The 15,795-nt window shown below is 43.0% G+C and overlaps 1 protein-coding gene across 1 annotated transcript; it reads right to left on the bottom strand.

The window, feature by feature from the left end:
* Nucleotides 1-2,213: 2,213 nt before the first annotated feature.
* Nucleotides 2,214-2,779, bottom strand: LOC116889110 (60S ribosomal protein L9-like). Its single transcript, XM_032890278.1, is given in 2 exon segments — nt 2,214-2,416; nt 2,419-2,779. Coding segments are annotated over 2 exon segments (564 nt in total).
* Between the last annotated feature and the right edge of the window lie 13,016 nt (nt 2,780-15,795).

Raw genomic sequence — 15,795 nt, 5'->3', positions numbered from 1 at the left:
ATTACCTGAAGCCACCACATCTTCACCGTGTCCTTAGCCGCAGCGTACACCAGCTGCTGATGATACCCACCCCACTACCGCATTGGCAGCAGGAAGGAAGCACGCATCCCGTTTTGTTAACTAGCATATATTCATTGTACAAAAATCAGAGCATAGAGTTTCTTTCTTTTTTTTTTTTATTTGTATTTTTTTAACTTGAGTATTTCTTATATACATTTCGAGTTTTATTCCCTTTCCCGGTTTACGGGCCAACATTCCCCTAATCCCTCCCCCTCCCCTTCTTTATGGGTGTTCCCCTCCCCATCCTCCCCCCATTGCCGCCCTCCCCCCAACAATCACGTTCAGTCTTAGCAGGGCCCAGGGCTTCCCCTTACACTGATGATCTTACTAGGATATTCAATGCTACCTATGAGGTCAGAGTCCAGGGTCAGTCCAGATGTTTCTGATTTGTTAGAGACAGGGTTTCTCAATGTAGCTCTGACTGTCCTGAAACTCACTCTGTAGACAGGGCTACCCTTGAACTCAGAGATCCTCCTGCCTCTGACTCTTTTTTTTTTTTTTTTTTTTTCCGGAGCTGGGGACCAAACTACCACTGAGCTAAATCCCCAACCCTAGAGTTTCTTTTTAATTACCAGCTGTCACTTTTGACAAGACTCGACAAAGTGAAGGCCCACCCAGAACGGTTGACACTTTAGCCTCAAGTCCAGCCACAAGGCCTGCTGACTCTTACCCTCCAGACATCCTGAGGGTAGAAGTGTGAATGGAGGATGGATGAGAAAAGCTCATCTAAAGAACCTCTCTTCCAAGGTCGTGGTGGAAGCGTTTGGCTTAAATGACTAGCATTGATTTGCCTAAATACTAAATTATATTTGCTTTTCTATTTGTCACCTGTCACAATCCATTCTCATGACTTCTGGGATGTCAAATCAGGTGTGCTATGCTACACAGACTTGCTTATTCTCAGTAACCCGACTTTACTCTGTCTGCCAGTCCCTAAACCAGAAGGGAACACTACTTTTATTTTTCTCCCTTTCCTCCAAAATAAAATCCATTTACAAGTACTTGGGATCCTATCTCAAAACACAGGCCTCCTTCTACTTGCAGGCTAACCTTTACTGCTAGCCTAACGCCCATCTCGCTGTTGTTTATCCCCTGCAGTGCCACAATAATGTTCCACACAGCATCTCTGATTCACTCTGGGCTTCATACAATTCTTTTCTCCTCCAGAAGTCAATAGGATCTTCAATTTTCCCTTCCCTGACTAAAGCTTTCTAATGGCTTCCCACCACACCCAAAACAAAAGTCAGCAGCCTCGTTGTGACCAGAGCCCCCGACTTTCCTCCCTTTTACCAACCTCAGGTGCCTAGGCACATCCCATTTTATCTCTCATCGTGATGGGCTTTCTTTCTTGGAAGTATCAGATTTATAGCTGCCAAAGGCATTCCCATTAGCCGTGTCCTTAGCATTAATGAATCTCCCTTGGATACACAATGCCTGGTCCCTCTGGTCATTCAGTCCTCATCTTAAATGCCACTTCCTCATAAACAGCCCTTTGACAGAATGATTTACACGCATTCCCTATCCCTTCTGCCACACTGCTGAATGTTTGCCCGCCTGTGTTAGCCCCAGTATTTCCCCCCTCTTGCCCTGCATTCATTTGTTCCAGTCATCCTCTGTTACTAAACTATAAGGTACATGAAAGGCAGGATGGCCACAAAACTCACACTTAAAGGACATCAGGCACAGAGTAGACACTGATAAATTGGTTGGACAAATGTAAATTGTAGACTGGGGAGGAGTTATAGCTTATTAGTCTGCCTTATCTGTTAAGTAGTGAGCATGGATTACAACAATAATCAAACCAGCCAATATATATAAAAGCCACAGAAATATTTTCTGGCATGCCATTTGCATCGAGCAAAATAAATAAGTAAATAATTTAAGGGTCAGTCCAGGCACAGTGCCACACGCCTGTAATCAGCTCTCTCTCAGGAGGTGGGGGACAAGAGAATTGGAAAAAAATTGGAATCTTTCCATTTCGATTTCAGCTACATCGTGAGTTCAAAGCCAGCCTGAGCTACATGTAATCCTGTCTCAAAAACCAAACACAAAAATAGTTTTTTTTTTCAATATATAAGTCTTTTATTGTCCCCAAAGAGCCCACATTGTACCTGTGATCAGGATCTTGTTTCTGGAGCTAGGAAACTGAGGTCTCACTCGTCAGCCTGCTGCACGGTTCCCTTCTCAGACACATAGATGCCACCCAAAAACTTTCTGATATTCTTGTTTTTAACTGTCATGGCGTCCTGAATCAGAGCTGCTGAATTTGAAACAAGTTCAATATCATTTTCTTCAAGGATTAATTCATCCTTCTGGGCTTGAGAGACAACAAGCATGTATCCTCATCTGAACCTGCCCAAATTTCACCCAAGAAAATGTGGATTTCAACCACAGACCCATTCTCCTGAATAACGACGTCGATAGGGAAGTGAGCACACACAGACCTCATCTTGTAAGGGAAGCCCAGTGTCACACCCTTGATCATGTTCTGAACATGACTGCAGGTGGTTCTGACAGTGGCCAGTTCCTTCCTGTTACCCCGCCATTTGTCAACATGGAGCCTTTTCTTTTTCTTTCCAAGAAGACTCAGCTCTACATTGATGTGATTGAAGTCCCTCCTCAGAGTTCTCCTGGGGGCCTTCACACTGACTGTGCGCCCCTTCAGAGTGATGTCGACATTTTCTGGAATGACAGTCTGATTGCTGAGAATGGTCTTCATTCTCGCAGTAGATGGGGCAAAAAGTCACAAAAATAGTTTTAAGGTCAGTATCTACTATGAAACTTATAAGAACTACTATGTATTAATTAATTAACACAACGAGACTAAGATTATTCCTATCGCAATACGAGCATCTCGGAGACATAGGTGAGTAGTAGAGTTTGTGCCTGACAAATGCGAAGTCTGGAGTTCAATCCCCAGAAGTTTTTTCCGTCCTAGAAGAGTGGACACTTTAATAAAGATGACAGACTGATAATCAAACATGTGTACAAAAGACACTAAGAACAATTACAATCACAAGGAAAATCCAGAAGCTCTTGATTAAAGAAATGGAATTTGAACCAGGCTCTTCTTCTGTATCACATCACCATGAGTGACTAGTGGTCCGTGCCAAGTCCCTCTGCATCCTCATTAGCACCGATCATCAGCCATCTATAAACTCAACCTATGACTCAATAGCATTTGATATGTCTAAAGTCACAAAGCCCTAGTAAAAAATAAGGCCTTCCAGGCCACCCTCTTATTTCACCCTAAGTCATATGCCATGGATACCAAAGCAATCTGCAAAAGCATGGGAGCTATCTGGGATACTCACAAGAAATTAAAAAAAAAAAAAACCCTGATAATAAATTAACATCATCACTACATTGAAAACTAGTTGTTACTGTAGGAATATATTATAAGAATAACTAGTTTCGCATCTCATTCCCAAGAGACTTTGAACTTTTTATATCCCAGAGAATGTAGTCCTGAACATCACCTAGGTAACAAGTCTAGCCTCACTCCACAATACCATCCCACTCAGCAACCAAAGTGATCTCTTGGCCATCCGTGTGCTCTTAATGCATTAGTTATCTGCATAACACTAACCAGACACTCAGTAAAAGTTTTGTGAATGCTTGAATGAACAAGTGAATAAAAGAACCTGGAAATGAGTGAAGATAAAAATGCATATGTCCACTCATTTTAAAATTAAAGACAACACTATGCCTGTACATGCTAAAGTATTGAAAAAGCTCAGAATACCCAAGAAACAATTCACGGGCCATACAAAGCTCAAGAAGAAGGAAGATCAAAATATGAGTGCATCAGTCCTTAGAAAGGGGAACAAAATATTCACGGGAGGAAATACAGGGACAAAGAGTGGAGGAGGGACCTGAAGGAAAGGTCATCCAGAGACTGCCCCACCTGGGAATCCATCCCATATGCAGCCACCAAACCCAGTCACTATTGCTGACACCAAGAGGTGCTTGCTGACAGGAGCCTGATATGGATGTCTCCTGAGAGGCTTTGCCAGAGCCCTATTGATACAGATGCTAACCTTCAGACTGAGCAGGGGAACCCCAATGGAGGAGTTAGAGAAAGGACTGAAGGAGCTGTAGGGGTTTGAATCCCCATAGGAAGAACAACAATATCAACCAACCAGACCCCGCTCCCAGGGACTAAACCACCAACCAAAGAGTACACATGGGGGGACCCATGGCTCCAGCTGCATATGTAGCAGAGGATTGCATTGTCTGGCATCAATAAGATGAAAAGTTCTTGGTCCTTTGGGGCTCATTTCCCCAGTGTAGGGTAATGCCAGGGTGTTGAGGTGGGAGTGGGAGGGTGAGAGTGGGATCATCTTCATAGAAGCAGGGGAAACGGGGAGTGGGAGAGGGGGGAAAGGGGGATAACATTTGAAATGTAAGTACATAAACTATCCAATAAAAATAAAAAATAAATAAATAAATAGAAAAGAAAATATTCCAACTTAATAAAAAATACTACTATGTAAGGTATCGCAATATACTTTTTCTAATTTGCTTTCTGGTGCTGTGATTAAAAAAAAAAAAAAATGACCAAAACCAGCTTGGGAGACGAAAGGGTTTATTTGGCTTAAAAGTTAAAGACGCCTGTGGAGGAAAGCCAGGACAGGAACTCAAGGCAGGAACTGAGACAGAGACCTCAGAGGAATGATACTTACCAGCTTGCTCCCAGGTTCACATTCAGTCACCTTTGTTATATAGGCCAAGCCTACCCCTACCCTAAGAAATGATACCTTCCTACATCAATTAGCCATCCAGAAAAGGCCGCACAGTAATGTCCACAAGCCAATTTAATCCAGGCAATTCTTCAGTTGAGGTTTGACTCTTCCCGGGTGTTGTAAGTCCACAACCAAGATTAGCCATCACAATGCCGAATACAAAAGTTAGCTAGTTTGGAACTCTGACTATGAGTCTATGAAATCTATGAGAGGAGAAATAGCTGAAAGGTCTATACATGATCAATGCTTACTCTTGTTGTTGCATGTGTGGACAGGAAACATTCACCCACCTGGTCCCATCACTACGTAGGGAAAGAGGGCTCTGTTCGATTTTGTTATTTTCTGTTTCCTGCCTTGTTTCCAAAAGATGGTTCCTGGCAGGCAGTGTTGGCACACACCTTTAATCCCAGCACTTGGGAAGCAGAAACGGGTGGATCTCTGTGAATCTAAGGCCATCCTGGTCTACAGAGAAAGTCCCAGAACAGCCAGGGCTACACAGAAAGACCCAGTCTCTAAAAGCATACGAAAACAAAAACAAAAACAAAAAAAATGGTCCCTAAGGATGAAGTAACCAATAAATCCAAAGTGAAAGGAAAAAATAAGTATGTTTACACAGCATTTGTTATTATCTAGCAGCCGTTCATGAGAAACTGGTGGCTTAAAGAAGCCATGTTTTCCCATGAAGACCTGCTGCTCCTGGCCTGAGGAAGGCCTGGGAGACATGTCATAAACACTGCCTGCACCACCACCACCCCCGATCAGCCAGAAATAAGCTGAGCAGAACAAAGCCTCGAATAAAAAATAAAAGATACAAAAATAAAGCCTCGACTTTTTCATGCAGGGACAAAAGGCGGTTATTAGGCATACCAGGAAGGTTCTTTCACAGACAGTAATTACATATAAATTGGGGACATATAATAAGAAACATCATTTCCCTCTTCACTTACTTAAAAACCTGATTTCTTGTAGTCATTATATAATTGCTGGTATTTTTCAGTAACATTATTAGGGATAAATGGGTGACTATTTCTAGAATTACCATAAAGATAAAAATAGTGAATCCTCTTTATTAGGACTACTTGCTGGGTAGGTGGAAAGGGAAGACGGTCGCTGTCGGCAAGAGCAATCTGAACATTCTTCTGTGGCAAAAGGGATCAATCTGTCCTTCTGCTTTTCCCCCCCAAAGAGTGATCCTTCCTATTTTCCACATATCTTTACAACACTCCATCTTACGTTCATTCTTCAAACTTCTTGTGCTTTATGACTGTGCATCTGCGATAAAAAAAAAAAAAAAACTCTTCTAGGGACTGGAATGTCACTGTATAACTCACCAGGGCCAGCATACTGGTGAAGGAAATCAAAAGGAAACATACTCCTGTTCTTCTTCTCTATGCTAGTTTCAGGGCTTGTGCAGAGTTACTGTACTAGAAGGTTCTACACTACTGTAATGAAATGCCTGAGGCAATTAGCTTACTAAGAAAAGAGGATTCAGCACCGAAAAGATGACTAAAGAGGTAGAGCACTTGCTCAGCAAGCCTGAGGAGCTGAGTTTGATCCTTAGCTCCGTGTAAAATTCCTGGCATAACCATGCTCACCTATAAACTCAGCGTTGTGGGGAAGGCAGACAGGATTGCTGGAGCTTGTGGGCCACCAACCAAGCTCCAGATTCCATGAGAAATCCTGTCCCAAGGGAATAAGGATGATAGAGCAAGACAGCTGACAGCCTCCCCTGACCTTCAGGTATACACTCACACATGTGCATGTACAAATGCCATCCGTACATTCACACACACGTGCACACAAGCATACCATGCATACATTCACACACGTCTGGAGAAGACAATTTAACACATTGTCAGGGTGTTAAGGTGACACAACAAGCTACTTAAACCTAATAAGCCTAGAGTATGTTTGATTCGATTCAGAGTTTCCCTTTAACTAAAACTGAGCAGTTTCATAAGAGGTAATTTTCATGCTCCATTTACTATCTAAAAGTAGGACTTATACTGCTTATTTGCATATGTGTTGTCATTCTCCAGGTGCATCAGGGAGGGGTGTGATCATGTAAACTTATAATTCCAGTGCTCAGGAGGTTCAAGGCTGTCTCAAGGACAACAAAATGGAGGAGGATTGAGAAATAACTTTGTCCATGAAAATTAGCAAAAAAAAAAAAAATATATATATATGTGTATATATATATATATATATATATATAGAGAGAGAGAGAGAGAGAGAGAGAGAGAGATACTCATGATGGCTATTCGTGGGTATCAACTTGACTACATCTGGAATGAACTATAATCCAGAAACAGAGCGCACATCTGTGATTCAGATCTTGAGGCTGGAAAGCCCAGATTTCTGACCTGGATCTTGGCATGGAGATCTCGAGACATAATGGCCATGAAAAGCTTGGGTCCAGGCAAGGTAGTACATGCCTTTAATCCCATAAGACTTATTCTTTGATCTACCTTTAGAACCTCAAAAACATTTAGCCAGATAGGGTGGAATTAGAGCAACAACCCTGACCAGGGAGCCTGAATTTCTACTCCAACTCTAATTCTTAGGTACTGTGGCAAGTCACGGGTAATAAAGAATCCAGTTTGGAGGTATGAGTGTAATACTTCGCTGTGAAATAATGCAAGTTACATCCTGTTTAGTACTTTAATTAGTTATATTGTTGTCTCTGCATAAAAAAAGAACACAACAAAATTACATTTATGAAGAAAAAAACGATGCTCACAGAGATGGCTCAGGAGGTAAAGTTAGTTCTTGCTGTTTGACATGTGTTTGAATACCCATAAGCCTCGGTGACGTACATCTGTAATCCAGTAATACCTCAGAGAGGTAGGCTATTCTCTATACATCCTCAAACTGGATTGTCTCACACACTCAGCAGTGAACAAGAGACCCTGTCTCAAGTAAGGTAAGAGTGAGGTTCAGGTTGTCCTGACCTCGTGCACTCACGCACACACGCACAGACACACAGGCACACACACACACACACACACACACACACACACACGCACAGACACACACACACACACACACACACACACACACACAATTACTGCATTGAAAATGTAGCTGTCCGTGGTCACACCTAACATGTTTGAGAACATGAGTTTCAGTATCTAACAGTCCCAGGGAGGGGGGGACCTATCCTTGTATTAATTATCTCTGTAATTGAAGCATAGATTGCATCCTCCCTCCCAGGGTGAAATAGGAACTTGTTAGCCTAACTCATAGTTTCCTGTTCCCCTAATGAAACGCTAATCTAAACCATGCTCTAGTTCTAACTACCTACTTACAGAAAGTGTAACAGGCTGAAGAATGTGTTGAACAACCACGAAGATCAAAACGTACAGAAATGTAGGAGTAGGTCTCACTTAAATACCAAATTCAACTGTAAAAAGAATGGTTTACCATAACTGCAAAAACTTCATTCTGGACTGGGGAAGAGAGGCTGTTAGGGAGGATCTGTCAGTACAGCCAGGTCTAAAGCATCCACCGGTGAACCGACACAAAGCTTGAAGCTTAAAATACTTAAACGGGAGTAAATGAAACAAGATTAGTAAGGCATCAAGAGAGAAGTATTTTTGCCTTTTATTCTGCTCTCTAGTATCAGGGGGAACTCATATTAAAATATGTTTTGTTTCTTTGTCACTGGTGACTTGCTTCCGTCTGGTTTGCTTTGCTCTTTTGCTTCATAAAGGTTACAGGATAGTCTTGACGATTTAATTAAGTAGTCACATCCTTCCGTGAAGATTTCTTTTTAAACGGCCTGACTTAATTCAAAAGGTCCAGCTAATTAAGAGAGACGGGGCTTTATGCAAACCACGGGGGGGAAAATGAGTCAGCAGCTCAGGGAGATGGTTAGGCGCTGTCACCAAGCATGTGGGGAGCCCTGTGAGAAAACACAGGACCTGAACAACTGGCTTGACAAAGAGAACGTGGCAAAGTTCCTCACCCCAAGCACAAACCTACTGGCTGCTTTCCTGCTGCATGCAGCCAGCTGGCACCAAGGGTCTAAGAGCCTGTCCCCTCCTTTCCTGCCTCAGAGCCAGCTGCCCTCCTCCTTCAGCCTCTATAGAGGCCCAGGGGCCTGACGGAGAACCCTACCAAGCCAGCAGCCTGGTGGCTCCAGGGTCCTCCATGGAGCAGTAAACAACCCTGCCGAGCCCGGCAGTTTTATCAAGTTATCCATTGTTGGAAAGAAAAAGCAAAATGTAACTGCGGCTTGTGTATTAGATGCTGTTAAGGAATTAAGAGTGTTTACTGGTGTACTACGCACGCCGAAATACTGAGGATTAACTTGCCATGAAAACAGTAACGTACTTTGAAGTCTGTTAGCGGTTACTAAATAAAAGCAACTAAGCCAGACTTTCCGATGGAGAACCGGAAGGCAGCAAGAACAATGAGAAGCATATACCCAGCAGAAATACTGCCAGTGGCTTGCGTGTCATTTTCCCGGCTTCCTTTCTAACAAGTATCCTCACGTAATTATAATAATAACGGGCAATCTTTGTGGGGGAAGGTGCATGGTTGTGCCAGTGTTCACCGATGTATCCATGCGTCCACAGGAGTGCATATTCTCATGTGTGAGTATTTGTGTGACAGCTTTAGCTTATTTTTAGGTTTCTTACTAAACTGAGTTCGCTCATTCAATTTTGGCTGACCATGGAGCTCTAGAGATCCACCTGTCTCTCCCTCCCCAGCACTGGGATCACAACATCTGGCTTTTGACATCATTGCCTAGAGTCCAAACCCAGGTCCTTGCACTTCCACAGCAAGCACTTTACCCACTGAACCATCTCTTAGCCCACAAGCCAGTCTTCCTTAGTCATAGTTTCTCATTTAATGCTGCCCCACTGTTTTAAATGTTGTTAGCATCACATCACACTGCACTACAACGTTTAAATTATCCTAGATTGATTTTCATACTAATGCTGCCTCTCACTGTTTCCTTTATTCTTTTTTATTCTTTTGTTCTTTTCTTTCACTTTATGATTCCTGCCTGCCTTCCCCAAGGTGCAATGCCTTGTCACTCTGATGCTCAAGTGTAAGGCTCCTTATTGTATCACGTTCTTCCACACAGTTACAAAGTTGCGTCCTAAAAAGACGAGATTGTAGCCTCCCGCTTCCCATTCTGATCACTGCTGTCTCTGCCCTGAGAACTGCAGACAGAAACTGCGTCCCAACTCATCTCCCTACCTCCAAATCCATCCTCTTGCTGTAAGAGCTTTCCCAGGCCAGGTTAAACCCCCCAGCAACCTCTTTCTTTATGGGCCCTGCATAATTACTCAGATTCTCAGAACCAATTGGCCAAAATGCTTTTAAACATTTTGTAAAAGTGGATTTGATTCATCTTCACAAGAGGCTTCTAAACCAGGTCAACATTGTGTCCATTTTGCAGATGAGAAAAGTAAGGCATATAAATTTCCAATAACTTTCACAGGTTCTCACAACTTTGGAAGTTGCCCAACTAGAATGCAGACTTACTTTTGTCCTAATCTAAAGCACATGCCCACTATACCACACCTCAGTAGGTACCTCAGCTGTGAACAGTACTGCCTGCCTTTCTGCCCTTCCCTGCAAACCACACTGCAATGCTTGCACTTCCTAACATTTATTCATAACAGCTCCCCCACAGTCCCTTGCATGTGATGTCTCTTTAAATATCCTTTCATGACCCTTCATCTTTGACCTAGATAACTTGCCCATCTTTTAAGACAGATGGGATGTCATGTTATCTGTAAAACTTTTTTACCTGTGAATCCTGCCCTCATCCCCTTCCCTCTGAGTCAGGAGAACCCATTCCTCATTGTGCAGCTTGACTACTACACTCACCACAGGGTATTTTCAGCTTACATCCCTGGCCTTGCCTCCTGGATTAGAATAGTGGCAGCAGCTTGCAGCAGTCTTAACCACACTAGCCAGTATGGAGACTGGTCAGGCACCAGGGTTTCATCAATGTTCAGCAAAATGGAAAGTTTCAGGAGCATCAGTTAATTCCCAAATACTTGTGGAATACCCCACATGTCTAAGAAACTTTTGTCTTTGTGTGTGCGTGCACATATCCACGTGTATACCCCCTGTGGAGGGCAAAGGTCAACCTTGGGTGTCTTCCTCTTACTTGACAAGGGGTCTCTCACTGAAGCTTGAGCTCAGGGTGATTTGTTCGTACATCAGACAACTCCCCACATGCCTCTCCATACTAGGTGGTGTCTTACACCTACATTATTAATAAATAATTAAAGTAAAATAATCGGCCTCATTATTTTGTCAAGTACATGTATTGGGCATAGACTGGCATTTACTTACAAAATACCTTAAGAGTTAGCCTTCTCCAGGGGAGCGAGGAGGAATCCAGGGGGATTTAATAGTGGTGTTGAAAGATGGATACAGTTCAGAAAGCAAACTACACATCCATCATTTCAGTGTCTGAACAGACGTGTAGGTTAGGAGCACGGTTAGCAATAAATGGCCAAGCTAAGGAGTTGGTCTCCCTCCTCTTCACCCTGACTCTATCAGAATGGGTCTTCCCTAATCTGAGACCAAGGTGCCAGGTTTAAGTTTTATTTCAGGGATATCCAACGAGGAACTTCCCATTATACCTCTCGGGTCATTCCGAGAATAGAAACACCATGAGAAGTCATCTACAGAAATGAAAAACCTAGCGACTGTTCCGCCATGACCTACACGGGTGACGATGAAACCGCAGGAAGCATGAGCAGCCTCGTGCAGCGTGCTCAATTACTGTCCTAAGGTCATGGAGGTCTCCCTACGAAACGCGTGTCATTCTGTTTACATCAAACACCGAAGACTCATTTACAAGTGAATGTCATTTTCATCTTTGTTCCATGGCCAAGTACATCTCATTTGCATTCGTTTGTTTCCCTACTGGAGTGCTATTCTACAGCTGGTGGGGGTTGTGCACAGTACCTGCTACTTCCCACAGGCCCGTACTGCAGTCGTCCTGTTACAGGCCTGCATAATAATTCCAGTGGCATTTCACATGGTAAGTTCCATGTGGAAATAACTCAATAGTAGTATTCATGAGGTAGAACCTGAAAAGTTTAAATGCATGCGCATGCCAACAACGTTCCTTCTCCATATTAGAGTAGCATTGGAATTCCCATGTTGGCCAGATGAGGTGGCATGAACCCGTAATCCCAGAATTTGGAATTACAAACAGAGGCAGGAAGATCAGGAGTTCAAGGCTATCCTCAGTCACATAGTGAATCTGAGATCAGCCTGCATACAACCAACCAGAGCTTCCAGGGACTAAGCTACTACCCAAAGACTATACATGGACTGACCCTGGACTCTGACCTCATAGGTAGCAATGAATAGCCTAGTAAGAGCACCAGTGGAGGGGGAAGCCCTTGGCCCTGCCAAGACTGAACCCCCAGTGAACGTGATTGGGTGGAGGATGGGGAGGGGAACACCCATATAGAAGGGGAAGGAGAGGGGTTAGGGGGATGTTGGTCCAGAAACCCGGAAAGGGAATAACAATCAAAATGTAAATAAGAAATACCCAAGTTAATACAGATAAAAAAAAAAAGAAACCCTGCATAAATAAATAAATATATATGCATACATACATGGTAAATATGATTTTTAAAGTTGCCTGATCTAGTGAGGTCCAATTCCATAACCAAGAATTCTCACAGTTTCTTGGCAAATCCTGAAAGGAAAAGAAAAAAAAGAATGGAGGGAGACTCCACTGCCAACTGGTATGTGTCTCACCACATGTGTACCCAAGAACTAAAGAGACTGAATCTTCCAATTGAAGAGAGAATGATAGAGTGAAACGATCCCAGCATCCTCCTCCATGACGGGTTCATCCACTTCTGACACTGTCCTGATCAGCAGTGTTCTCAGTGAGTCATCCTACTGCGATACTGACAATAATACCTTCTACAACACACCTGCAGCCTTTCTACAAAACCACTTAGCAGTCATTATCCATTGAAACATTCCAACAAGCTGAATGTCCACCAATAGGAGAACTAGCTAAATGATCTTCGTACACCTACACAGCAAAAGAGAGAAAGAAAAGAAGACGTTCTCTTTATAACAAGGAGGGAAATGAAAGTATACAGTGTTGGTTGTCTGTACTTCAGAAACGAAGAGTAGGACAGGTACTGCGGTCCAGTGAAGAAAGCACTCACCGTGCAAAGCCTGACTAGAGCCTGCTGTGGAAGGAAAGAATCAACTACTGAAATTTGTCATCTAACCTCCATGTGTGTACAAGTGCGTGCCAACACTTTCACACACCACACACACGGGCAAATAATAATAATAATAATAATAATAATAATAATAATAATAATAATAGCAGTAATAATAATAAAGTGAATGAAAGCCTGGCGTACATAGGAAATAATAATAAGGGCCAGGGAGATGGCTCAGTCAATATGTACTTGCTGGGCAGACAAGATGGCTAAGTAGGTAATGATTCCTCCCAATAAAGCCTGATGACCTGAGTTCAACCCTCAGGACCTACGCCATGGAAGAGAGAAGTGATTCCTTCGTGTTATCTTCTGACCAACACACATGCACCACAACATACATGTGCCTACACTCATACAGACACACACAAAAATAAATAAAATAAAATTTAGAAAAAAATAAAGTACTGGGGCTGGAGAAATTGTCCAGTGGCTAGGAACAGTGGCAGAGGACCTGAGTTCCTTCCCCAGCACCCACATAGTGTCTGACAACTGTCTGCAACTCTAGTTCCAGGGGATCGGACACCCTATTCTGACCTCCTCCAATACCAGGAACACACAATATACACGTATGCAGACAAAATGCTCATGCGAATAATAAATCTTTTAAAAAAACACTGATGATAAAGTGTTGATGTGACTCCTCCCTGTCCCCAGAAGAAAGGGCACCATCTCTGCTCCTGTGCCCGAGAAGCCGCTGCTGATACCCAATGATGACTGCTATACATCAGCCAGTGGCAGTACTGCCAGCTTGGCCAACTTGGCCAAGACCATCTTTGTGCTCTTGCCAGACGTACAGTTACCTAACCGTCAGTCTCTAGAAGGAGGCTGTGTTCACCAAGTCTCTATCAGGAATTTTACTATCTCATGAAAATCCACACCCAGAGGTCCCAGGCTCCAGTTGTGGCTACCACATAGGATTTTTATATCACAAAAATAAGTCTGCTAAATTAATTAATTAATTAATTAAGCTTGCTCTGCAAGCATAATGACCTACCTTCCATTCCCCAATGTAAACCCGTGAGTACAGCAGCCCGTGTCAGCATCAGGAAGACGGAGACAGAAGGATGCTTAGGACTTGCTACACAGGCAGCAAAGCCCAGTTGGGTCTCCAGGATGAGTAAGAAATCTTGTTTCAAAAACTAAGATGGAAAGCATTTAAGGGAAACACACGACACCAACTTCCAGCCTCAACACCCATGCACACACATGCATACATACACATGAACATGTACATACATACATACATGCATGCATACAGAATCAAATGATAATAAGTTCTTTCAAAGTAGATATATCCACATGGTATTAGTTCTGAAACTCGGAAAATTTGGGATTCCACTTTAAAAAATGAACACAGCATAATGTACACGCCTCCTAAAATCTTTTGACAGCAAGATACACAGCATGTGTAATTAGCTGTAGTAGTAAACCATAGTAAACTGGTAATGGTAGTAAACTGACAGAAAAATAAGTTAGCATAGAATTAAGACTCCTATATGTATACTTATTTATAGTCGGACCTCCAAAATACGATTAAACACTAAATTAACTTTTATATAAACCCTCGGGCTGGAAAGATGGCTCAATGACCAAGAGCACTTGCTACTCCTGCAGAAGGACTAGGTTAAGAATCCAGCACTCACCTGAGGCTCAAAACTGCCTGTGCACCAAGTTCTAGGGAATCCAATACCCTCTTCTGTCTTCCAAAGGTGTCTGAATGCATATAATCAGACACACCACACACATACATTAAAAATTTTTAAATAATAACAATCCTTCTATCTGGGTCCAGCTATATAAGATCTCTCTCTCTCTCTCTCTCTCTCTCTCTCTCTCTCTCTCTCTCTCTCTCTCTCATCTCTTCTACCTACATATCAATCTTCTGGTTCTAATGTGGCCCCATCCTGCACCGTTATCTACAAAGATTCTGCCTCTGCTAGGTTCTATCTTGATCTTAGTGTTCTATTTTAGTTTGTCCCTGAGTTCTCCCCACTAAGGTCACCATCAGCCTTGCCATTAGCAAGGCTACTTCAGACCAACAAGCCCCAAAGAGACACCTGCCTGGAATTTGGCTGCTACCTAAAGCATTTCAATGTTAAACCACTTCGCAGGCAAGCCTCAATCACAAAAGTTGGCAGGAGAAGAGGAAATGGGCAGCTTTCTGTCCTGAAAATATTCTAAGCAGAAATGAGCTATCATACATTTGCCAATCTAGACCCAACCCTGGGTACATATCTCTATGTTCAACAAGAGCAAATGAGGCTACACTGGACTGGAGAGAACACTGTGGGGATATGCCAGAACTCAAATTCCAGGCCAAAGCTGATCTCTAACTTAAACTCTGCTGTGATGGTTTGCTCATGTGGCCCAGGGAGTGGTACTATTGGAAGGTGTGGCCTTCTTAAAGGAACTGTGTCACTGTGGGGGTGGGCTTAGAGATCCTCCTTCTAGCTGCCTGAGGCTTCCTTTGGGTCAAGATGTAGAACTCAGCATCTCCTGCACCACGCCTGCCTGGATGGTGCAATGCTGCCATGCTCCCAACTTTGATGATAATGGACTGAACCTCTGAACCTGTAAGCCAGCCCCAATTAAATGTTGTCCTTTATAAAACTTACATTGGTCATGGTGTCTGCTCACAGCAATAAGACCCTAACTAAGACATCTGCGTTCAGCTGTAAAGCCTAAGACCCACTCATCTGTCAGCGTACTTCTTCAGAAGTACTTACTGAGTCTAGGCAAATGGAATTTCTGGT

This window comes from Rattus rattus, chromosome 1 (genome assembly GCF_011064425.1).
Source record: "Rattus rattus isolate New Zealand chromosome 1, Rrattus_CSIRO_v1, whole genome shotgun sequence".
Taxonomy (NCBI): Eukaryota; Metazoa; Chordata; class Mammalia; order Rodentia; family Muridae; genus Rattus; species Rattus rattus.
The sequence above is the reverse complement of the archived record's forward strand: the minus strand, read 5'-3'. Positions and strand labels throughout refer to the sequence as shown.